At 42.4% G+C, this 25,151-nt stretch overlaps 1 protein-coding gene across 43 annotated transcripts in view; it reads left to right on the top strand.

Annotated features, from left to right (window-relative positions):
* RIMS2 (regulating synaptic membrane exocytosis 2) overlaps positions 1-24,679 on the top strand; it is a 357,229-nt gene extending 332,550 nt beyond the window's left edge. For 39 of the 43 annotated variants that reach the window (XM_054708317.1, XM_028155990.2, XM_054708319.1 and 36 more), the window contains 5 exons: positions 18,261-18,402; positions 21,910-22,022; positions 22,340-22,441; positions 23,848-23,987; positions 24,410-24,679. In XM_054708317.1, the coding sequence (XP_054564292.1) occupies positions 18,261-18,402; positions 21,910-22,022; positions 22,340-22,441; positions 23,848-23,987; positions 24,410-24,628 (716 nt within the window). In that variant the 3' untranslated portion in view covers positions 24,629-24,679. Of the gene's footprint in view, positions 1-4,846; positions 5,003-13,700; positions 13,704-18,260; positions 18,403-21,909; positions 22,023-22,339; positions 22,442-23,847; positions 23,988-24,409 lie in introns of those variants that run through there. The other 4 variants (XM_054708323.1, XM_008148479.3, XM_054708325.1 and 1 more) reach the window with 4 other exon arrangements.
* Positions 24,680-25,151: the final 472 nt, after the last annotated feature.

Consider the following 25,151-nt stretch of genomic DNA (forward strand, 5'->3'; position numbering starts at 1 on the left):
TGCAGCATGGTTCTATAATCTACCCTGAGCAATTCTTATCTTTCCCAGCCAGCCATTCTGGGTTGACTGGAAAACACTCAATTGTGGCTGCATAGCAATCAATGAGAGTACTTTTTCTACTTCTTTTTAGCATATCCACCTCAGGGCCTTCCCATGTGTTTTTTCCACGACTTCCCAGAGGGCCTTACTTCCTCTGCTCTTCCCTTTGCTAGTAGTTTGCATTCTCATCTTCATCACCTACATCATTTATTTCTAGCACAGAAAAGGGCAAGACTGCCAAAGGCACAACTGTGTTTCTGATTGAACTAATCCGTGGTCTTGACACACTGTATGACTACTTCATGTAATGACCTTTTTATGTATTCACGTAAGTAGCCAAGCCTCTGTTTCAGGAAACTAACAAACCTTAAAATTTTAGTGAACTTTTTTTAGAAACGATTACAAAAACTGATGCATAAATGGCATGTAATTTTCTTCCCTGTTAGAACTGATGGACTGAAATACATGTATGGCTAGGTAATATTGATATGTTTTGATTTTTTAAAAGGCAAATATAGATTTAACATTAGCATATAGTTTAAATGAACATTATGGTGTTAAAGATTTATTTTCAGTATTTTAATTCTGAACCAAAGAATTGACTGAATAGTTCATATTAGATCTCTCACCTATGTTTTGTGTAACTGTGTATGGTATGAGACACCTGTGATGTAGTCTACAGGGCACTGAACCTGAAGTCAGATCATCTGAATTTGAGCCTTGCGCTTCCATGTTCTACTTAAGCTAGTCATTTAATACTATTGACTCCATTAGCTAATTTATAAAGAAGAAATAATGATGACATTCTCAGGATTGAGGTAAGAATTAAGTAGCATAATTGGTGTGCTATTTCCATATTTATAAAATAGAATACTGTGATAGTATATGCAATCTATCTCTAGATATCTTTTCTTCAAAAAGATTATTTTTCTATTTAATGGTAGAATCTTTTTTTTTCAAGGCCATGTTTTGCTTTTAGAAGGCAATTTATTGTGTATATTTATGACTCACTTTTTTTCTCTAACCTCCCGGTGAATAAGAAAGTTAAAAATAATTTGAATACTGGATTAGAATGATTCTGGAACTACACTTAGTTTTATATAATGAAACTATATAGTGGAGCATCATTTGAGAACTATATCCAAAGCCATTGGAATGTGTATTCTCATATGGAAGAATGACATTTCCAATCTTATATCTTCATGTAAATTTTAAAATTCCTTTGGGGGTGATAGCACTTAGAATGGAATGAGGAATAAGAAATAAACTTGTGCCCTGACTGGTTTGGCTCAGTGGATAGAGCGTCAGCCTGTGGACTCAAGGGTCCCAGGTTCAATTCCAGTCAAGGGCATGTACCTTGGTTGTGGGCACATCCCCCGTAAGGGGTGTGCAGGAGGCAGCTGATTGATGTTTCTCTCTCATCGATGTTTCTAACTCTCTATCCCTCTCCCTTCCTCTCTGTAAAAAATCAATAAAATACATTTTAAAAAATAAAAAACACTATACTTTATAAAAAATAAAAGAAATAAACTTGTTAAAACTTATAAACCAGAAATATTATTTACTATACATAGGGAAAAAGTTGAGCATAGGACAAAAATATTTGTAAATTTTCTCAATAAGTTCAGTATATTCCGCAAATTATTTAAGACTAGAGGTCTCTGGCCATCATGGTGGTTTCTCTGTCTTATACAAATGTCAGTGGTCGGCAAACTGCGGCTCGCGAGCCACATGCGGCTCTTTGGCCCCTTGAATGTGGCTCTTCCACAAAATACCACGTGCAGGCGCGCACGTACAGTGCGATTGAAACTTCGTGGCCCAGGCGCAGAAGTCGGTTTTCGGCTCTCAAAAGAAATTTCAGTCGTTGTACTGTTGATATTTGGCTCTGTTGACTAATGCGTTTGCCGACCACTGCTATATGCCAACACTCTTCTTTCTCCTTAAAGCTCTCTTTCCTGAAATAAGGTGGTTCTCTTCTTTCTTCTCCAGTCCTCCCTACTCCTGCTTGTGCCACTCTCTGTCACTTCTCCGGATCTCTAAGGTCCTCACATAGGAAAAAAAATATCAAAAAGCTCCCCAGCACAACCTTGTTCTGAAACTGCAAGAGAGAAATGATGCTCATGGAGCAGTAGATATACATCTGGGCTTTTCCAGACTAACCTCTTCTTGGTGTATAAAGCCGGGTCATATGAAGACAGAGAAGGCAGGGCCCAAACAACTCAGACATGCAGTCACTAATAGAAACTCAAGATAGGCCCTTGCAAAGTGACTCTCAGCCATCGTTACGATGTCCCTGGATGCCAAAATAAAAGTTTCCAATCCTGGCCAAATACTTTCCTAGGATATCCCTGCTCCAATCCCTCTTCTTTGATACTTTCCTCTTGATCATAACTCAGTACACATATGCATGTACACATACACACACACACACACATATATATATATATATAAACACGTATACATAATCATGAAACAATACTACAATTGATGAGTAACTACATGGGCTCCACTCTGACACTTCATTTCATTTTATTTTTTAAATGTTGATTAAAACCTAATACATTATTTTCATGACTCACTAAAAAGTTTTTTTTAATTAGATGACTGATAAAGAGCATTCCATTTCCAAAGTTCTTTGATTCCCTTTATTCTTACAACGAAATGTTTACTTAGTGAGAAAGTCTCTGTTCTCTGAACAAAAGCAATGTGGTATGAAAAAGCGCTCATAGCATTCCTGGCTTTATCAATGTTCTATTGAAATGCTCCTTTTTTAGGAAGGTGAATAATAAACAGGAAATTGAACTGAGAGAGTTGTAGGAGTATTGATGAGAAAAGACAAAGCCTGTCAGAAAAACGGGCAAAAAAAAAAAGCTGATGATTCTGTGTAAGCAACCAAACGTCGTTATTATGGGATGGCAATCTTATTTGTACTGAAAGTCTCCTAATTTTGATAAAGATGTGAGAGCTTGTATGCATTTTTTGTACATTCTAAATTGTGATGTCCCGAGGCCAAAATCGTTAACATGCCTAGAAAACCGTGTGTGATCTGCCCTCATCTCAGCCCCCCTCTCTCTCTGATCTCCCTTCCTTCCCACTCCAGCTACTACCCTGCTCTTCGCTGTATCATGTCACACCTCAGGGCCATGGCACTGGTTCTCTTTGCCTCAAACTCACTCTTCCTCACATGTCTGAATGGCTGACTTCCTCTACTTCCTGAAACCTCTGTTCAGATGTAGTCAGTGAGGCCCGCTGACTGCCCTTTTAAATTGCAGACTGCCCATATCCCTTAATTTAATTTTTTCCTATTTGCATGTATCCCCCTTTTAACACTATATAATTTACTTATTTATTGTGTCTCTCCCCCTCCTAGGATGTAAGCTCCCAGCAATCTTTTTTCTGCTTTGATCACTCTTGTGTCCCAAGTGTTTACAAAGGTACCTGGCATATACTAGGAGCTTAATTAATATTAATTGAATAAGTGTTTGAATCTCTGAGCAAAGAACTTAGATATATATACTACTCAGGAAATCCTTATTGTATGAAAGAACCATTTTGGATTGTATAATTTGCTTTTTATAGAGCACTTTGAATTCCCTATTGCACATACCCAGCTGTGACAGGTTAGGACTGGAGTCATTGTACTCTACGTTGCCACCGCCCTGGATAGGAAATAGAGTGGATGAGTAGTTTGTCTAAAGTTACAAAAAGGGGGCAGTCTTCTGACTCCTATTAAAATGGAATTGCAGTTGCTTTAACATTCTGGGGTAGAGATTTGCAGTTTGCAGAATGGGACATGTCATTTCACTTACAAACTGTTTTCTATCTGGTATGTCTGTGTTGCTTCCAAGTTTATATTAAGAAGATGTTACCTTTTATTTAGATGTTGAAGCCTTACAGCGTTTATTGTCATTCTTGGCAACAATAGGTAGCAGATTATTTAATTTGGAGAAAGAAAGCATTAAAAATGTATGAAATTAAAGCAAAGTTGATCAACATCATAGTACTTTTTATTGTTGGCGCTTTTCCCGGCTCTTGATCGTCTTACAAAACTTTTCTCCCTCTGTTGACTTTTTATCCTTTTCATAAAGGAAAGGTGAAAGTGGAAGCTTTAATTCTAGGTTTCGTGAAACTTGTTAAAAACCGGGAAGCTTTTGTGTAATGAATTGGGGGAAATTTCAGCATTTCCGGTCGATGCATAAGGAGCGTTAACCTTGTATGTGAAACTGAGGGGAGGGAAAGTGACTTTCAGAAACGTGCCTGCTCTGTCACCCACCTGCGATGCCTAACGTAATTGCATCTAATCCATCACCCTTCTCCGGCCCTAACCACGCGGGCCGGGGCGGGGAGGGGGGCGGAGACGGCCCGAGCTCCTCCGGTCCGAGCAGCCCAGACCCTGCGGCGCGGGCTCCCGGGCGGCCGAGGTGCTGGGCCGCCTCCCTCCGGCCGCTGATTGGCGGGCCCCGCAGCATCAGCAGCACCTCCCGACGCGCGGCGGGCAGCGAGCCTCCTGCAGCCACAGCCTCCGGGATCCCCGGCGCCCTCCCGGCGAGCCCGCGGACTCTCCCCGCGAGCAGCTGCGTCTTCGCCCGCCGCCGCCGCCTGCATCCGCTCTCCTTGGCCGCGGCCCAACACGTGGAGGTCCCGGCGGCCCGGAAAGCCACGTCCGGGCCGGGCCGGGGAGGCGGGGGCCAGCACCCCAGGGTCGCGCGCGGCCCCATCCCGGCCCCCGACGCGCCGCGGGCGCCGCGCCCCAGCCGCCAAGACGCCTCGCATCTTGTACCGCGGGAAGAGCGGGGCTTCGTCCAAGATGGGCCGACAGGGCTTGGGGGGCGCCGGCGCCGCGGGGCGCTCCATGCAGCGCTCCCAGAGCCGGAGCAGCCTCTCCGCCTCCTTCGAGGCGCTGGCCGGCTACTTTCCCTGCATGAACTCCCTGGAGGAGGAGGAGGAGGAAGGTGAGCCTGGAGCTGGGGTTCCTGTCTGTTTACATCTCGAACCTCGGGGAGTCGGTGGTTGGGGGGGTGGGCGGGGGAGAGGACTGTAAGAAGCAGGGTCCCTGCCCCTCCGATCTCGGGGGCTGTGATGGGGCGAGGGACCCCCGGAGCGCGCCCCCTGAGCCAAGTTCTGGCCGCTGGTGGTTTGGAGAGCTCCCTCCCCAGCGCAGGCTGGGGCAGCAGTTTCCTGGTGAAGTGGACTTACCAAGGGCTTGGAAACTGAATGAGGATGGGTCCCGCCTGCGGGGTGCTCCCCGCTCTGTTTTTTGTTTACCGTAATCTCGGTATTTGCATTGAAGCCCGAGGACGGAAATGCTCAAAAATTAAAGGTAGCAGCCAAACTTGGAAACAGGAGTCCCAGGATGCACAGGTGAAGGCTGACACCACTAGAGGCGGGTCGTGCTGTGGAGACTTGGAACTTCGGGCACACGATACTGTGACTCTCACCACGGGTGTCTGAGCGATGCCTTTATAATGAAGCTGATGAGGAAAACAGGGGAGGGGACCCACTGTTTCAAACTTTTCGCCAAGTGGTTTCAAGTCCTTCATAGAGTTTTGGATAACACAACGTGTTTTCTTTATAAAGGACTTCCCTGTAAGTTTTAACTGGCACTAAAAATAGAATTTGTAAATCAAAGTGAGAACTGACGGCTGAATAATAATAGCGTCCCAACATTGGAGATACCGGTTTATTGATTTATTGATATACTAGTTGTAAGTTGTGTTCACCCTTACCCATAAATACAGAGGTTATCATCATCATGTAAACCCGATTGTACATAACGGGATTTATTGTGCTTTTTTTTTTCTGAGACCGATGATTTCTTATTGGGAAATCTGTAGTGAGGCTTGATTTGGAAGAAACTACCTACCTGCTCTCAGAAGAGGTAGAAATAGTTTTTCCCCTATTTTGCCCAATGGGGAACAAGGAAGTGAAAGACAAAGGAGGAATAGTGTGTCTGAAAGTGGCCTTCAAAATAATTGGCTAGTTAGAGCTACCCACGTTCCTTCCAGCTTACTGTTGCAATATCAGGTTGCTATTGATCAATACAGGTTTAATATCAGGGTACTTCCCTAAACATGGTTTAAAATTTTTCATAGTAGTCCTTTGCTGTTCTTGTGTGCACATGTACATTTCACTTATTTTCTACTAGAGGCCCGATGCACGAAATTCGTGCAAGAGTAGGCCTTCCTTCCCTCTGGCACCTAGGACCCGGGCTTCCCTCACAGCCCTGGCTTCGCCCGGAAGGTCGTCCAGAAGGACATCTGGTCTAATTAGCATATTACACTTTTATTATTATAGATAATTACATGCTTAAAATTTCAGAAAAGTAAACATGTCAAGAATTTAGAAGCTCAAATTAGGTAAGCAAATGATTATAATTGTAGCTAAAAATTTCAATGTTTATTGTTAGCCAGGCACTGTCCTAAGAACTTGACATGTGTTTAATCTCTTAGGCCCACGGCAACCGTAAGAAGCAGTACATGCTTTCATTATCCCCATTTCACAAATGAGGAAACTGAGAGAGAGGTTCAGAAACGTGCCCATGTTCACCCAGATGGTAGGTATGAGCTACCTTTGAACACAGGCCGTCAACAAGACAAGCTATGCACTAGATTACTATTTACATATCCTTAGCTACAGTCACATACCTAGTAGTGGTAAAGCTGGGACCCAGGTGTGCCTGAAAATCACATTTAAATAAAACACATTATGGGAGACTTGTTTCTCAAAACAATTTTTTTACACCAGGTCTTCAGTCTTGAGTTTGCTTCAGTTAAACTATCATCGTTAAGCTGTAACTAGAATTGTTGGCTTTACAAAGTACCATCCTCAAAGCCTTTTTTGTGACCAAAAGAAAAAAGCTTATATAAACGTGAAGATTTTCAAAATTTAAGGTACATTCGTGTAACTTTGGCCCTTGCAGACTGCTCCCAAAGGAAATCCCTACATCTACACGTGGCTAAATTGGAACAGATTTTTGTCCTATAATATGGCTCCTTGAATTGCCAAGACAAAATGTTCCGTAAGGAAGCCAGCATTTAAAAAGTGAAACATACAGTTCTTTACAGGTAACTAGAGAGGAGGCATTTTCCATAAATGAGGGTTCTTCCCACTGGGTTACTGACCTTTTACAGCCAAGAGAAGAAATCCTAACTTGCTTTTTTGATTTCTCTATATTTCTACCACCCTCTAAAGTTTTGATTTTTTTTTTTTTTTTTTTAGGGTATTTCAACATACCCTGCAGAGTTGTAAAAGTTAGAAATCAATGGCCTGGAGCAGTGTTGCTTCACAATTTTTTTTATTGAAACAACACACAGAGGATACATGAAGTTCATGTGGCTAACATACCCTCATGAGCCTACTCAAGGATATGTTATTATAGTCATAACTGTGAAACCCAGTCTGACTTATAAAGGAAAGTAAATCCATCGCAGCAGATGAACTTCACACTGTTTGAGACCAACTAGTCTATCGAGAGAGGGGGGTCAACAGTGGTCGGCAAACTCATTAAGTCAACAGAGCGGCAAACCGCAGCTCGGCTCGCGAGCCGCAGTTTGCCGACAGCTGTTCTAGTAGATCAGTTCAGCAAGCCAGTCTGGTTGTAAAGCTAGCCTATTTTTTTTTGTCTTTTCGGAAATAGTGCCATAGCTAAATAACCTCAAACGTACTCTGTCTTCCAGTTCCATATTCTCATTTCATTCTTGTGCAGTGTATCCAGACATTGCCTTTCTACAAAAGAAGTGCCAAGAAGGTGATGGAGAGACCATGTTCTTCCCATTCATTTGTTCATGTGGAATTATTGATTGAGGTTATTTTATGTGCTAGTAGCGTTGCTAGCTCCTGAATTAGGTGGATATGTTCCCTACCCTCTTAGAGTTTTCAGTCTCATGGAAATAGGTATCAATGGGAGTAACTGTGTAATTATAAGTGCTAGGAAGGTGAAGTACAGAGTGCAATGAAAGATGATAAGAAAACCTCATCTAGGAGTTAGAGAAGGGTGCCCTGGGAAAGTGAGAGGTAAACATGAATTCAGGCATCAGTGACAACAACTTGCCCAGAGTCCACAGCTAGCAAGAGGTGGAGCTAGGATCTGTACCCCCCCACCCCCCGATCTGGCTCGGGGGGTTACAATCCTAACTACTCTGGGTATTGTTTCTTTATTATTACACTGGGTTTTCTTATAATATGCTATATTCTTAAAAAAATAAGTACAGTAATAATAGTTACCATTTATTGAGCACCTTCTCTGTGCCCCATTTCTTTGATTTTGTAATAATTCTTCAAGGGAGTTATTATTTTCATCATTTTACGCATGTGGAAACTGAGACTTAGAGAAGTTAAACAACGTGGCCATGGATTATAAATCTCAATGGGGCTGATTTCAGTGAGGATGAAAGGGGCATTCCTATAAGCAAAACAATTTATGATTGCTGACTGGTCTTTTTTTTTTTTTTTTTTTTAAGCTTGTAGGGGTTTTTTCACATAATTTGATTTTTTGCTTTCTTGTTCTTGGGTATATTCCAGATAACTATTCTCCAATAGACATAATATCTATTATATTTATACTGTTTTTAAATTATAATGTGACTTGATTAGGACTTTTTGAAATTCAGTAATCATAGATTTACACATCTTCAAAATGCCAATAATAGGGACAGGACATCGATACAGATTTATAATCTAAATATGTATCTTTTCTAGGGGATATTATTTTTTTGCTAGTTGATGACTATGTGTAATAAAACATTTCCTAAATGAGTCCATACTATATTCAGCAATAATACAATGATTTTCTGTTAGATTTACATTCTAGGCAGATAAGGTGAGGCAAAAGATTTGGGAATTAAAGAAAATAAGTGAACACCAGTTTCCCTCGGAGTGCTTATCATATATCACCTTTTTAATCGAAGATTCAGAATCGTTCACTGTCAAGTGTCCAGACAGTACCCTTAAAGCAATTTGAAACTCTACTACAAAAGTCAAGTTAAACTCCAAATTTGCTTTCAGCCTTCCGTATGTTCACTAAATTCAAGACTAGTCATGGGGATGACCTTCCCTATGGAGACGGCTTGTACGAAGTGACTGACAAACACCCGTTAGAAAGTTGTAATGGCAGCACCCCATTGCCTCCAAAGACTATGGTTCAGTGTAAATGCTCTCTGCTGTTCTTACATGTGATTATTGATCACATAAGATCAGTCTATACATTTGTTCTATCTCATATTGTAATGGTGTGTGATTGGAGAAGATGGGGGTTTACTTAATGCTATGGATATATACTACTATTTGAGCAATTGAAGAAAAAGCTAACATAAAAATGATAATATCAACTCTAGTTTTGAGGTATCATTTCTTAAGATTTAGATTTTGCCTGATGAGACTAAAATGAAAGGACTGTTTATTTTAGCCATTTCAGTCATCGGCTTTTCCTTTGTAACTCCTATAAGTCAGGGGCCAGGATGGCGCCATTTGTCAGTGAAATAGGCCAGATGTCATGCAAAAGGGAAGAGCAAGGACTCTGAGAAGCTGGAGGAAGCTTTCCCGTCCATCGAGGAATGGTAGTGCTCACTTCTAAATAATTGATGCCAAGTTGAATAGCAGCCCAGGGTTGGCAAATCCACTCTGACTTTTTCCTCTAAGAGAAGCTATAAATCTGGATGTTACTTAAAACATTTAAATTTTAAAGTGTTGGCACCTAAATGAAAATTTTTAACATTATTTGGTCCAAACAAAGTGTACCTATTGACCAAATACGTGCCACCAGCTGGCAACTTCTGTCAAGGAAATGCTTCCTCCTCAACTTTTTTTCTCCGTTTTCCTTCTTTCCCATCCCCATTGTCACCTTGATAGTTTAGGACCACATTAGCTCACCTTTGAAATCATCTGAGTCTCCCAATCTGCTGTCTCTACCTTCTGCATCTCCCCACTGCTATCTAACTTCATTGCCTCTGTATCAATTCCCTTAAACATCATCTGGACCTTGACACCACTCTTCTAAAATCTTCGGGGGTTTCCTGTCTCCCACTACATGAAGCCTTAGGCTTGGCACTCAAAGTCTAACAATTTGGTTCTTCCATAGGATAGCTTCCCTGCCTTCTACAGCCCTTAGGAGCCCAGTGAATCAATGAAACTAAGCCTTCTTGCTCTTTACCTCCAATTTTTTGTTCATGCCTTTCTATTCTTCCTTTACCACTGTACATGCATGTCTAATTGCCCTTCAGGTTAGGAATGTTGCCCCACATCATACTGCAGAACTAGCCCTGCATAACTACCACTTCTGTTGGGCACAGACATCACAGCATGTACCGGTGTCTACATTGATGTTGAGTCACTGCCATAGGATCGCTCCCAAAAACTATATATTGTGGCCACTGCCCTCCTTAGAATGGAAGCCTGTGATACCTCTGCTGCTTTGTTTCAGTAGCTTCAGATTCCATGTTTGGGACAGTGGTTGGAATCTGATTAACAGAACCTTGGCCCTGTGCTCCTGCCCTAAAATGATATTTGACAATTTTAACTTCTACAATTGAAGAACGAGACATTTCTCGTACATAGGAAGAGTGTTCAGATGCTGGTGAGCCAAAAACATGAACAGATATCTACTTAACAATGAAAAGTAACTACCAATGGGGAGGGGGGATTATTAAGCTCGTCTTAATGACCTATTTAATTTTTTAAAATACTAGCTGGCTATTAATTTTTTTCCTCTTTGCTCAATAAGCATAAGCAGACAGGAAAGGGGGGCGGAAATCAATGGGAGAAGGTTAAGGGAAAGAATATGACTCTTAATTTTAACATTTTCTGCAGATTTGGCCACACAAATATCCATGCACGCTCTTATTTTGCATATAGAACTGAGTCAATTCCTCCCCAGAAAGACAACCTGAAAATGGCGTTCATTTACTGCATGCAGATTAGAGTCTAGGATTTTGAGTAGTGTGCAGTCCTCTCCCTCACACCCAGATGTGGCTTTTCACATTACAGTGACCTGTACACTGAAAGACAAGTCATCTGCCTTCCATACATCCCATTTGAATGGTACATAACCACAGGATGACCACATAAAAATCCTCATTTCGAAAGGAGAGGATGGGAACACGAAGCCATCAGTCATCCACAGAAATGATAAAATCCCACTCAGAAGTAATGGTGAAGATTGAAAGCAGAATACATTGCTTGGCTGACTCACTTGGCACTTTTGGTTCTGTCTTCTGGGAAGTGTTTCTTTGTCCTTTACTCTTCGAAGCTACCAGGTTTACATTGAAGAGGAGGCCTCGTAGCTTTCATAGCCTGCTTGCTAGTGCAGATTAGGAAACTCAGTAGTTACTTTAGGGGTTGAACAGACTTTTGTATGTGGGCTAGTAATTCTTTTTTTTTTTTCTTCTATACAGGTCCTTCAAAAATTCAGTAGGCTTACAGTCTTTTTGACTCCAGTTAGTTTCACGTGTGGGTAACTCCAGGCAAACACCTCACTGGACAAAGATTTTAAGCCTCAAGTTATTGTTCTTTTAGTTTCTAGCCTCTGTGTCCTTTGCTCTCAACTCAATGGCAGTCACCTTGATTTGAAAGCAATGGGTTTGGGTGGGAAGGGAAACCCTTAATTCAATTTGGTCAGAAGGCTTTCCCCTTCGGATGGCAAGATCCCACTTATCTATACACACTTTTCTTCCTGCACGTTTAGGATAATTTTACATTATTTCAGTCATTTTTAAAATCAGACTTTGTATAGCATTTTACAGTTGTCAAACTTTTTATACAGATTATGGTATCTGATCCTTATTCGTCAGGACTCATTAAATGCCACTACATGTCATATATTCTGTGATGTAGGCTAAATGTGATCCTGAGTTTATGCAAAAGACCTGAGCTTCAGAGGTCTGAAATGGCCAACTAGAGCTTGAATTCATATTGTCTGATCCTAAAATGGCACGCTCTTCCCAGGCCGATGGAGGCACCTGTTGCTCTCTGGGTCCACAAAGAGCTGGTAAGTCACACATCACCTGTTGAAGCTTCTGCCCTGAAGTTATATGGACCAGTTTTGCTCACATTTCACTGGCCAAGCAAGTCACATGACCCCACCTTGCTTCAGAGGTGGGGAGAAAAGTGAATCTATTTAAACAGCCCTAATATCTACCATAATTGTGACTTCTGCTTGTAGTTAACTGTATTATAGCTATTAACTACATAGCTTTCATAATAGTTGTAAAAGCTGTTGGAATGAATGAATTTGTGCTAAATTCTGAAACAATTTTTAAAATCAACTGTTAATTTTATGAAATTCTATTTCATTTTAATTGTTAATGCAGATCCTGAATTAGCCCAAAAGAAATGGTCAGGGAGTTGTCCCTATTTTGTTTAGACTTTCAGGGATTTTAATTATATTTTTTATAGTTAGAAGCTCTAGCAAGCATAAATATCAGTGCACAGCTTTTATACACAAATATACTGTCCCCATATTGAAGTCTTGCAGGACAGAATAGGGAAATAAATCAACCTCTTTCATGTCTTGATATAAACTCTGTAGATGGGAAGTTATGGCCACAGTGACCACCGTGGAGGTAGGGAGAGTGCTGGAGGCAATTCTTACACTTGCAAGTTTGAGGTAGAAGGGAGTTCAAGCGCAATTTGAAATTATTAATGGTTTTTAAAGATGAAGAGCTACTAAAGAGGAATTAGCCACTCAGGACCTCGGCTTTCTCATTGCTACAATAAGGGAACACATAAACTACAAAGGTACACTGGGTCCCAAAGACAGCTTCCGAAATTCTATGATTCAGTAATTTTAGGAATTCTATTTTTAGTGCATTGTTAAAATGATTTAAATGTAATACAAAATGGCTTCTCCAAATTATACTCACTCCGGAAAATGGTAGTTTTGAGTAAAACGCAAAAAGAGTGCCTTATTAACTCAAAGGACATAAATTATAGTCAAAGCTAAACGTTCAAGTCAGGTTTCAGAATCTACGAGCCTGTCTAACCTGTCCCCGTAAGTCATTTTGCTTATTAACATCAAGGAATTTCTGACTCTAAAGTAAGTCTGTCTGCAAGAGGAGACGAGACCTTCCAGGGGAGAGTAAACAGCGGGGGTCCTACGGAGATAGGATTTGGAAAGAGGTCACTGTGACTTTAAGTTTGGCCTTTCACGGTGAGCTCATTTGGGAGCGTAGGAGATTTCCAAACGTGTGGTAGCAAAGAGGACCTTTTGGTTTTTGTTGTGCAGTCACTCGGGGCTTTCTGGTTTTCAGATATTGTGAGGGAAACTGGCCCTTTGGTAGTTCATTTAATCAAGAGGCTTTCCTTGAATGGAGCCTGTGCCGAGTAAAGGAGTCACCAGACTGAGCAGAGTAAGGGGGCGCCTCCTGTGTTCAGCTTTCTGCCTGCGATGTTTTGCAGTTCAGAACTTGGTTTTCACCTGCAGGCGTTTTCTCCAAATGCACGTTGGCTTAAAATGCCTAACAGGAGAGTGAGTGGTTTAAGGGCTCTAAAACATAATCTGGGCCTTAGTTCCATAGTTTGCTACCTGAATATTTTAAAACATCTTTACACACACACACACACACACATTATGCATTTATAGGTAGGTAAGATATGTGTGTATATATACTTTAAAATGTAAATATACACTTTTTTTATCGTGGCTGTTGAGCTCTTACAAATAATTTTAGGTGGTCCACTTCTATGGTTATAATAAATTATTTTCATAGATCTCTCCATTAATAATTATCTAAAAAAGTACTTACTGCTGATTACCACAAATTTAGCAGCTTAAAGAAACACCCATTCATTATGCACAGTTCTGTGGGTCACACACGGCATGTCTGGGTTTTCTGCTCAGTGGATCACGTGGCTGAAATCAAGGTGGTGGCTGGGCTGAGCTCTTGCCTGGAGGCTCCGGAGGAAAATCTGCTTCCAGGGTCACCCAGCTCCCCTGTTTCCTTTCGGTCAGCAGCTGGGGGCTGCTCTCGGGTCTTTTCCACAGAGTCCCCTCCATCTTCAAGCCAGTATAAGTGTACACTGATCCTTCTTGTGTTTCGGATCTTCCCGATTGACCTTTCCGGAACCTTCCAGAGAAAGCCCTCTGCTTTTAAAGGTCTCATGTGTATGTGTTAGGCCCACACAGATAATCTCCGTATCTTCAGGTTAACTGATTAGTAACCTTAATCACATCTGCAAAATCCCTTTTGCTGTGTAAAGTAACATAATCATGGGGGCTATCTTAGACATCTGCCTACCACACTCACTTTATGTAGAACCTTCAGTGTTATATAGGTTCAGTTTTCAGGTTGAATAACATGACAGAGCATTTGGAACACTAAATGAATATTTGGTTTAAATTACTTTTATTATGAACGTGATGCAAAGGATTTGTGGTACTGAAAAAAAAAACATTTACTTTTTAAAATAAGTCTATATATGTATCAGATAAAAGTACATTTAAAAGACCTATTTTAAGGAGTTCTTATAAATGCCCAGCCTATTGCCTAGAATTCTTTGATTCCATCAGGTGACAAGGAGTAGCATTATCTTCCTCAATGCATGCTATTAACCATGGTCTTGGTCATACACTAATGATACAAACTAGGAGACTTCAGCGCTAAGAGATCAGAGATCATCTGTCATCCTCCCCTTCCTTTTTTGTAAATGAGGAACCAGAGACTCAGAGAAGGCCACAGGGCCAGCTAATTAGTGGTAGAGATTGGCCTAGAATACATGTTAACTGATTCCCTACCTGGTAGTAATAAACAGTGTCATTAATTGAAGATTTTCTATATAATAGGTACTACCCCAAGTACTTCAAATATATTGTTTTCTTTAATCCTCACAAGAACTCTGTGAGGTAGACATCATCATTGTCAACGCCATTTCAGTTTGAGGAAACTTGAGTCACGGGAGGGTAACTTAGTCAGCATCACCCAGCTGGTACGTGGTCGGAGAGACAGTTTGACACCAGGACCTGACCTCTTCGCTGTGCTCTGCTCCTGCCCCCACCAGCTGCTGTAACGGGGCCTCTCACACGCAGCGCAGAGTTAGCTCAGTGCCGTCTCCATGGTCAGCTGCACAGGCTGCCCATTGGTTATCTGACAGTCAGTCCGTGAACAGCAGAGAACTTGAAGTCTGGGAACTGGGCACGCACTCCGGCCCTGTCATTTTCTGTGCGGCTTCAGGGATCTGTGTAACCCTCTGGGGACCCAGATGCTGTATCTGTAAGACGGGATCTCTAGAGTTGTTCCGAAGAGGATGCGTGTAAACAGCAGTCTGTAACCAAGAGGACCGCCTGCTCATTGTTTTGTTGTTCTTTGACAAATGATGGCTGGTTCTCATCACCCTACAGCAGCAGATTTCCTCCTCACTGTTGCTGTGAAAGACTCAGACATCACACGTAACACAGTTCGTCTTTGCCATTGCAAGGGGCTTTGTCCTGAGACCTTTAGGAATCTCCTTGCTTTGAAAGTTGTGTTCCCGTACATGTCCTCATTCCACATTTTCAGACTTAACGGAAGTTGTAGGCCTCACTTGATGGTGATTGTGAACAGGACATTCTTCGCAGGAAGTGAGCAGGAAAGCCACATGCAGAGGCCAGGACTCAGCCCTGGGCCTGGCTCCCTCACGCCAGCCCAGTACCTTCCATGATTCCAGTTCACACCTGGACAAAATGTTATTGCCTTTTGATGTGGCCATTTGGGAATTGCTCTAAATAAAGTCATACATATTAAATTGATGAATACCAAGATCTACTTTTCCTCCCCATCCTTTTATTTTAAACACTTTAACCTCTTTCTTAAATGTATTTTTCGGTATACCATTTTAAAATAAATTGCAGGTAATATAACATTTCAGGTGTAAATATTTCTTGTAATAAATAAGGACATTTTTTATGAGACATGCCATTATCTACCTAGGAAAATTAATAATTTCCTTATCTCCTTTAACAGCCAATCAATACTCAAATTTTCCCTACCTGTCCTAAAATTGCTTTTAGAGTGTTTTGCTTTTATGGTTTCTTGTTTTTTATCCCCCCCCCCCCCAAAAAAAAAATTAAAGCCATCACTCACAGCTTTTAATAGTTACATCTCTATGATATTATTTTAAATCTGGAACAATTTACTCAACCTTGTTAGTTTGTTTATCTTCATGATATTAGCTATTTTAAGAGATTAGGCTAATTCTCTTGAATGAAAGAGACATGTTCTGGGTTTGTCTGACTTTTTTTTTTTAAATTGTCATTTATCTTTTTACCCTATCTTCTGTAATTTTGAAAACTAGAAGTTGGTTCCAAAGATCTGATGAGAAGCAGGTTGTATATTTTTGTTCGGAACAACTCCATAGGTGATATTGTATAGGTTGTATCAGGAAGCACTTATGATTGTCCTGCTATTAGTGCTGCTAAGTTTGACCACTTGATTACGATGGTGATAGCCAGGTCTCCCAGAGTTAAAGTGTGTTTTCCTTTAGCAAGTAGAACTAATCCGTGGAAATATTTTTATTTTATTTTTTTTTTGGCTCATATGAATAGTTAGTGATGTTAGCATTCATCAATGTGCCTTATTTGAATTATTCATTCCATTGGAGGTTACAGGTTGGTAATTTTAAAATGTGTTCCTTTTACATTTCATATATAGTTGATTTCAGAGAGGAAGGAAGAGGGAGAGAGAGAGATAGTAACACAAATGGTGAGAATCATTGATCGGCTGCCTCCTACATGCCCCCTACTGAGGACTAAGCCTGCAACTGGGCATGTGCCCTGACTGGGCATGGAACCGTGACCTCCTGGATCATAGGTCGATGCTCAACCATTGGGCCACACCAGCCGGGCTCCTTTTACATTTCTTAACTAACATTCCTCTGTAAAGAAGAGCTTTCTCTCATCAACGGCGGATACTTTGTATCATCTTAAGTTCATATCAGTACAACATGTTTATTATCAGTTATTTAAAATATCAACCTTAGATTATGGAACTGAGCTGGAAATGAGTCATAACTGTTATTTTATATATACTTTTTAAAGCATTTTGATGTACGTCAAAGGTGAAAGTGGAGAATAGATAAAATTTAAAACAGTGTTTCAAATGGTGAACAAATATTACGAGAGGTTTGGTGAAAGGAATTTCATCAAGTCCCTGGCAATATCAGCAAATATGTGTTGATCTAAAATGAAATTATTAATATCAGACACTAAAGGAGATTATTGAATCCCCAAAATGCTAATGATATGCATGGTCAATGCCAATGATATTTAGACCTGACAAGAAGTCAAGTATCACAGGTCGTTTGGACGATCACCCTGTTGTCCCAGCTTTGGTAGTCTCCCAACGCCACACGCCAGCATGCAAGGCCCTTTATCATGTGACCCACCCCCACCATTACTCCTCCCGTCTTCTTGCTTCTTCTTGGGCCCCAGTCTGCCCATTTTGCAAGCTCAGCTCAAATTCCACTCCCTCTATGAGGACGCTCCTTCCTCCCTGACCTCTCAGATAGCCCTCCTCACCTCTGTCACATCTGTGGTCCTTGCCTCCCTTTCCTATTTGGTCTTCTCATTGACTTCTATACATAAACCTCATATCCAAACTGATCCAAACTGCTGGAGATCCTTGAGGACATGACTTCCCCATGACCAGATATTAAAAAGCTCTTTTTACCGGACATTGCTGGGCTTTTGTATTCCTTTGGGAATCTCTCTGAAAGTTACCAACAGATGGGGAACTATTAGCAAACAAGGCTCTCTCCCTTGGATAGCTTTCCTTGCCTTCTAACATCAGTCATCCTGCACAACACAGGGTTCCATGTGAAAGTTAAGGCTGGCATTGAGTGTTACTCACCACCTGCTCTTTGGAAATCATGTGAAGGCCTCGTTCTCCTGCTATGCCAGAGAGAAAGGAAAAAGAAAAAGACGGGTATACGTTAATCTTGCACTTAAATATTACAATAAAAACAAAGCTGATTATAGTTCCCTTAGGTTGAAACTTTTTGTTTCTTTCATTCCCAGTTTGAACACTGTTTTAAATGGAAATAAAACCATGGCATTTTGTGCTTGAAGATGTTTAGAGAATGTTCATCCCACTTAACAAGGCATTGTGTGAAACACCTTTTCTCTCTCTTTCCTGAATCAGAGCCCTTTGTGTTGGCGCAGTTCTTTTCCTCTGAGGACCTCGGAGTGTTGGCTGATCCTTCTTCTCCCCAGGTGGTGATGACCGAGCCGTCACCCCTTTTGTTTTCTGTCTGTGCAGAGGCAGGCGGTAAGAAGCTGCGGAGCACGGTGCAGAGAAGCACAGAGACAGGCCTGGCCGTGGAGATGAGGAACTGGATGACTCGCCAGGCGAGCCGGGAGTCCACCGACGGCAGCATGAACAGCTACAGCTCCGAAGGAAAGTGAGTGAGGCCGGCCGCCATGCACAGCCCTCCAGGCCCCCCCACTCTCCGCTGTCACAAAAACCGCCCCACGCGCTCCGCCGTGCCCTCTTGGTTTTCACTGATTTGCTGTGGAGAGAACGTGGCTCACCTGCCACTGGCATACCTGGCTTTTTATATCAGGGACCTAGGTCTGGGGATAAAATGTTGGGCTTTAATGGCAAGATGCGAAAAGGGGACTTTCACAGTGCATGCAATTAAAAACCTGCCCTAGCTTGAAACAGTACACCTAAACGCACAAAAATAGTAAGCACTCATGCCACTCCTGTGTGAACAATGCTCACTTTAAAAACCTTTGCTCTGAGAGTCATTACTGCAAAGGACAGGACACTGCTGCATGCCTAGTTCCATGCAGTAGCAAACGGCGCAGACAAACGTAGCAGCCGAATGCCGCAGATTGGGGCCTTTCCCGTGCGCAGTTACCGCTCAGCCACCCCTTGAATCGGCTGCCCCTGAGATATTGTGGAAGCATTTATGGAGATGGTGTAGCCTTGTCACCAACAATCCAACAGTGATTAGCAACTGCAGATGAGCAGGTGGGTGCACGAGTGACACTGATAGAGGAGAGTGGGGTTTACTGACTTCACTCTGTCACCCCCACGGAAGCATCAGCTGTTTAGACAACACACGTGGGCCAGTTCACCCGTGTGAGGCCATAGGCGCTGCTGGCAGAGTCTTCATGATGTGCCCTACGGACCATTTGTCTAGCACGATTACATAAATAGAAGAGATGTGTATGGCTTCTCTGCATTTATAAATGAGGTCATGTGGGATACTTATGGAAACATCACACTGTTTGGATTAACTCTATTTGGGGACTGAGTTTGGGGGAAGACAGGGATTTGATGTGATTCAAGGATGCCTTAAAAGAGAGGGGAATCGAGTACAAAGTCCATGAGCACTGAGCACTCTGCTAGATACGTCAGGGGTATCAAAAGTTTACACTGCCACCCCTCACTTCAGATGTTTATAGTCTTATTGGAGAAATGGATGAATACTCATAAATTCATCCAACAAATAGAACTTAGAACTTCTGGAGTTCTGGGCACTGTGCTATGAGTTGGGGATATAAGCCATACCAGGGAGCCAAAATCAGTGGATGGACTTTAGAATCAAATAGGCTTAAGTTCTCATCTGCTTTTTGGCACTATAGAAACTTGGGTGAGTTTCTAGGCTTCATTTTAATTAATTGATTGAGCTTAGCAATTGTTCATTAGGTGCTTACAATACCCCAGGCACAGTTCTAGGTGCTGGAGGTGTATCAATGAACAAAATAGAAGAAAGGAAACAAACTCTACCTTCACCAGACCTATAGTATAGTAGACAAGATAGCCGTTAAAGAAGAAAAACTATTAAAATATATAGTAGATTAGGTGGTATAAGTTTTAAGGTGAAAAACAAAGGAAGAGATGATGCAGGGTATGTGTAAGGTTTTATGTAGGGTAGACAGGGAAAAGGACACATCCAGGTAAAGATCTGAAGGACGGTAGTGAATGTATGGATATTTGAGGGAGGGACATTCTATGCTGAAGGGATGCTGGGGCCCTGAGGCAGGAGCTTGGGAGGCGTGAGCAGTGGAGGGCAGCAGTGGTAACAGACTAGGAAGTGAGATACGGTGAGTAGGGCTGGACAGTTTGTGTAGTCTGTACATATCATTGTAAGGACTTTGCTTTTACTCTCAGGGATGAGAAGTCAATGGAGGGTTTTGAGCAGACATCACTCTGATGTCCGACATCACTCTGCTTGCTGTAGGGGTGGCGAGCAAAGGTGGCAACAGGGAGGTCCCTCAGAAGGCTGTTGCAGTCATGCAGAAGCTAGAAGATAAGGGCTTGGGCCAGAGTGTTAGCATTCCTGGGGTCAGATTCTAGATGTATTTTGATAGTAGAGCCAGTAATATTGATGCATGTGATGTGACATGAGAAAAAGAGAGTGTATTGGTTTGCTAGGGCTGCCATAACACAATACCACAGACTGGGTCGCTTAAACAACAGAAATATATTTTCTCATCCTTCTGGAGGCTGGAAATCCAAGATCAAGGTGTCAGTAGGGTTGATTTCTCCTGAGGCCCCTCTCCTTGCCTCGCCGTTGGCCTCCTTCTCACTGTCTCATGTGGTCTCTCTGTGGGTACATGTCGCTGCTATCTCTTCTTCTCCTTATAAAGACACCAATCATATTAGATTAAGGCCCCACCCTTGTGACCTCACTTAACCTTAATTAGCTCTTTCAAGGCCCTATCTCGAAATAGTCATACTGGGGATTAAGGTTTCAATACATGAATTGCCCAGAGGGAGGAGGAGGGGGAAACATGGTTCAATCTGTAACAAAGAGGAAAGACATCTCCAAGATTAATTGAAAGGGTAAAGTTGAGTGTTAAGATGGGGACCCTCTGAGGGGAACAGAGTTTGTGGGTTTTTTTGCTTGGGGTTTGGGACAAATTATATTTCATTGCCTATTAGACATCCAAGCAGATATGTTGACTAAGCAGTTAGAATACAGGTCTACGGCCTAAGGGAGAGTCCCAAGCTGGGGATGCCATTCTAGGCAGTATCAGCATAGATGGTGTTTCAAACCACGAGACAGGATGAGATTACCGTGGGAATGAGGACGTGGAAATGATAAGAGGTCAAAGGATCAAGCTCCCAATATTTAGGCAGAACTAGCAAAGGAGACTGCAGTAAAGTGGCCAAAAAGTAAAACCCGGACTAGAGAGTCTGGGAGACAAAGTGGAAAACGGGTTTCAAGGAAGAAACAGGCATCCATTGTGTCGAATGACGCTAAGTTAAATAGTACTAATTAATACAGAGTATTAGCAGTTCAATTTACCACTGCGACTACTAGGTAACCTTGATCGGAGAAATTTTAGTGGAGTGGAGGAGATAAAGCAAGGAAGAGAGCAAGGAAAGACGTGGTAGAGTTTCAAGGGAGAATGGGAGGAAGGACATTGAAGAGAGCACACAGAGACAACTCTTTCGAGGAGTTTCAGGAGAGAAATGGGGTGGTAGCTGGAGAGGCAAGTGGGGTTAGTGGAGGGAATTATTTTTTAAGGTGTAAGAAATAAGGGTATGTGTGCTGGTGGGAGTGATACGAAAATAGTTTCTTCATCTATAAAATGGGTTAAATAATGGAATCTATCTCCCAGGGCAGCTAAGATGACCAAGTATGACCATGCCAGTCACGGAGTACGTGTTCGATATGTCCTGAGCGCTATTAATAGAAACCCTAGTCCATGTCCTCCGGACAAGGAAGAGAAAGACACGTACGCGGAAGCCTGCAGTGCAGTGTGACCAGTGCTCCTGGCGACACACATGGGCCGCTGGAGAATAAGGAGGGAGGACCATGGGATCCAACCAACGCAAGTGGCAAAACAGTGGTGCCCACAGCTCCTGCAGGAAGGGCGACCGGGAAGCCTGGCTGCCTGGTTGGAGACAGAGGTTGAGGGTTTAATCCCCTGTGTTCTTCTGCTTTCAGTCTGATCTTCCCTGGTGTCCGCTTGGCCTCTGACAGCCAGTTCAGCGATTTTCTGGATGGCCTTGGCCCTGCCCAGCTAGTGGGGCGCCAGACTCTGGCTACACCTGCAATGGGTAAGAATTTCTGTTGTTGTTCTTTTAGATTGTGGAGAATCGCATTCTTTCCTTCCCTAGGATCCTTAACAGGATTATCAGCAGGAATAACTATTTTATATTTTAGCAATTTAAAGACATCTTCCAACTAATTTTTCCCCATGTCATTCATATGCTTTTTAAAGTGAGATGCTGTTCATAAAATGTTAAATCTATATGAATTTAGGAAAGGAAGTGGGAAATGATGACATGATGTTAAGCCAAGGCCTTTGCATGGCATTTTTCTTAACTGCATTTGTATGGTAAGTTCTGTTTGTTTCTCCCTCACATACGACCAGGTGACATTCAGGTGGGAATGATGGACAAAAAGGGACAGTTGGAGGTGGAGATCATCCGGGCCCGTGGCCTTGTTGTCAAACCAGGTTCCAAGACACTGCCAGGTAAAAGCAGAGAGATCTTCCTGTTATTGTTCACAATCCACATTCTGCAATTCAGAGACTTCGTTTTTTATTAGTTGCTGAAAACTTTGTTTTTAGATCATCGAGGATTCTAACATGCGTCAGTTATCTGTAGTAGATTGCGTGTGTGTTCTGAGTGAGCACCAGTGAGGGTGGCCTGGTTGGGGTAATCGACGCTGTTAGATAAGTATGTACGTATGTAGTAGAAACCGCTGCAAAATAAAAACCACCACACAGATCGTTCACTTGTACAGCATGTCCGTTAGTGATTCCTTTTCTCAGTAGCTGGTGTTTTGTGTCATTCTTCGGTTTGTCTGGAGCTTCAACATTTTCCTCGGGAATCCTTGAGGTTCTGGAATTAGAATAAAAACAGATACAGGCCCCCAAGTAGCCTGTTTATGCAGGACAGTCTCATGATAAGACTTACTTCCTGTAGTGTAGAAAGGAAAATCGTGATAAATTTTCATGATGCCACATATTTCGTACCGAAGGCATGTGTGTACTGAGTTGCTTGTAGCATGGGCAGTGCCTCAGACTCCTGCACGGTGCAGGGAGGTATGTCCGGATCTGCTGCACAGAACAGCTACTGAGGATTCTGAATCGAGGTTTCTCACCTCAGCCCCTCCACTGGCTGGTTGTGATTTTGAATCTCTTAACTTTGCCAGCCCTGCAGAAATTCTAAATTAGAATGTATATGACCTGTTGTACAGCCTTGCGGTGGAGATTGAGGCAGGTATGTTTATACAGGTCTTGGAGCTAGTCGACCCTCTGCCTTGGAAAGAATACGATCATTTCTACATGCGTGAAAATGCTTTCAGCAAGAGTCTGTCAGATACATCTCAAGCTATGGAATTCAGAATTCCTTCCCTCTTCCCAGCTGATTGGACATATTACACAAAACCTCAGCCTGGTCGTGCGTCCCGCACCACCATGAATGAACAAACCTTTTGTGTTTATTAAACAAATTTACTATCCAAATAAAAACCCCTTTGAGTGACAAGTGATTTATGGGGATGGGTGAATAAAACAATATAGATTAAAGCATGTTTACTTAGACTGAAGTGTTGACAAATGAAAGATTAAGACATCTCCCTTGAATACTGTGAGGGACTAGACGCACTTGACCTTCGTTAATGCACATCTGTATAACCTGTGGATGGCAAGTCAGTAATCATTTCAGGGGCTGTCGACATTGCCTGAAACTGCCTGAATGGCCGATGGTTACCTTCTGTCTCCCTAATGATTTTTGACCTCATGTGGAAAGGCGGGTGACTGTGGGTGGCCAGCTCCTTCTGACAAGGTTAACCTGTTGCAGATGTCACCCAGGAGTTGGGTATTTCGTAACCACAGAGCATCACCTAACTCTCCTCTGTCTTTTCTTTCCCAAGCACCATACGTAAAGGTGTACCTACTGGATAATGGAGTCTGCGTAGCCAAAAAGAAAACAAAAGTGGCACGAAAAACGCTGGAACCCCTATACCAGCAGCTGTTATCTTTCGAAGAAAGTCCCCAAGGAAAGGTTTTACAGGTATTTGCTGAGCTGTTTATCCCTCACCTAAGAAAACGCTTTCATGGAGTCAGACCTTGTCACCAGCATCCTTACTTACCACGTCCTTTTCTGGTCCTCACCGCTGAAATGCTTGGGAAACTTCAAAGCAGGGGCCCGTGCTGTAAAGCTATAGACACTGTTGTTTCCTTTAAAGTGAAGTACAGACTAGCCAACCCCATCCCATGTGATAAATCTCCATGGACCACTTATGGTCTTCACACGTCATACAGTTTTCCTAATACACCTTTGGATTCTAGTAGCGAAAGACAACGATCCCAGTAGTCAATACAACTATTTAACGTGATGTTTGATGCCAGCACATTAACTGAATGTGTTTTAGTTTACAAGTTTTTGCGTACATGATTGTACCAACATTATTCTCTTTTTCATTTTGCCAACAGATCATTGTCTGGGGGGATTATGGCCGCATGGATCACAAATCTTTCATGGGAGTGGCCCAGATACTTTTAGATGAACTGGAACTGTCCAACATGGTGATTGGATGGTTCAAACTTTTCCCCACGTCCTCCCTCGTAGATCCAACCTTGGCCCCTCTGACAAGAAGAGCATCCCAGTCATCTCTGGAAAGTTCAACGGGACCTTCTTACTCTCGTTCATAGCAGCTGTAAAACTGTTGTCATAGCAACCAGCGTTACAAAAAAAAAAAAAAATCACAGGTCGCTAACCCTGGTAACACTGCATGCTTAATGTTGTGTCTTCTGAGCCTGTTTCTAGGGATACAAAGCGATCCTGTGTTCTCAGAGGAAGTCGCACACATTGTGCCCTAAAGAAGGCCCTCAGGTGAGAGAGCAGCGCTGTGAAGAACTGTCAGGTTTGGAGTTCAGTAACACTCAAATTTTGGTCCAATCTGAAGCCATGGATTAATCTCAAAAGAATCAGTCAGTCTCATGCAACAAAAGCCCTTTTCAATGGCACCTTTATATTTTTACCGTTCCCTTTCTCTCCATTTCTCTGACCCCAAAGCCCTGCTATGCCACAGAAATGCAGTGAGCGATCCAGCCACTAAGCCATGTGATAAGTCAAGGAGTGAAGTCTAGGAAGCAGCAGGTGAAAAGCAGGAGACCAGAGCAGTGGTCCGAGGCAGCGCGTCAGCCCTCCCTGGGCAGCGGCCGGGAGCAGCCA

The sequence above is a fragment of the Eptesicus fuscus genome, chromosome 19, assembly GCF_027574615.1.
Source record: "Eptesicus fuscus isolate TK198812 chromosome 19, DD_ASM_mEF_20220401, whole genome shotgun sequence".
Lineage (NCBI taxonomy): Eukaryota > Metazoa > Chordata > Mammalia > Chiroptera > Vespertilionidae > Eptesicus > Eptesicus fuscus.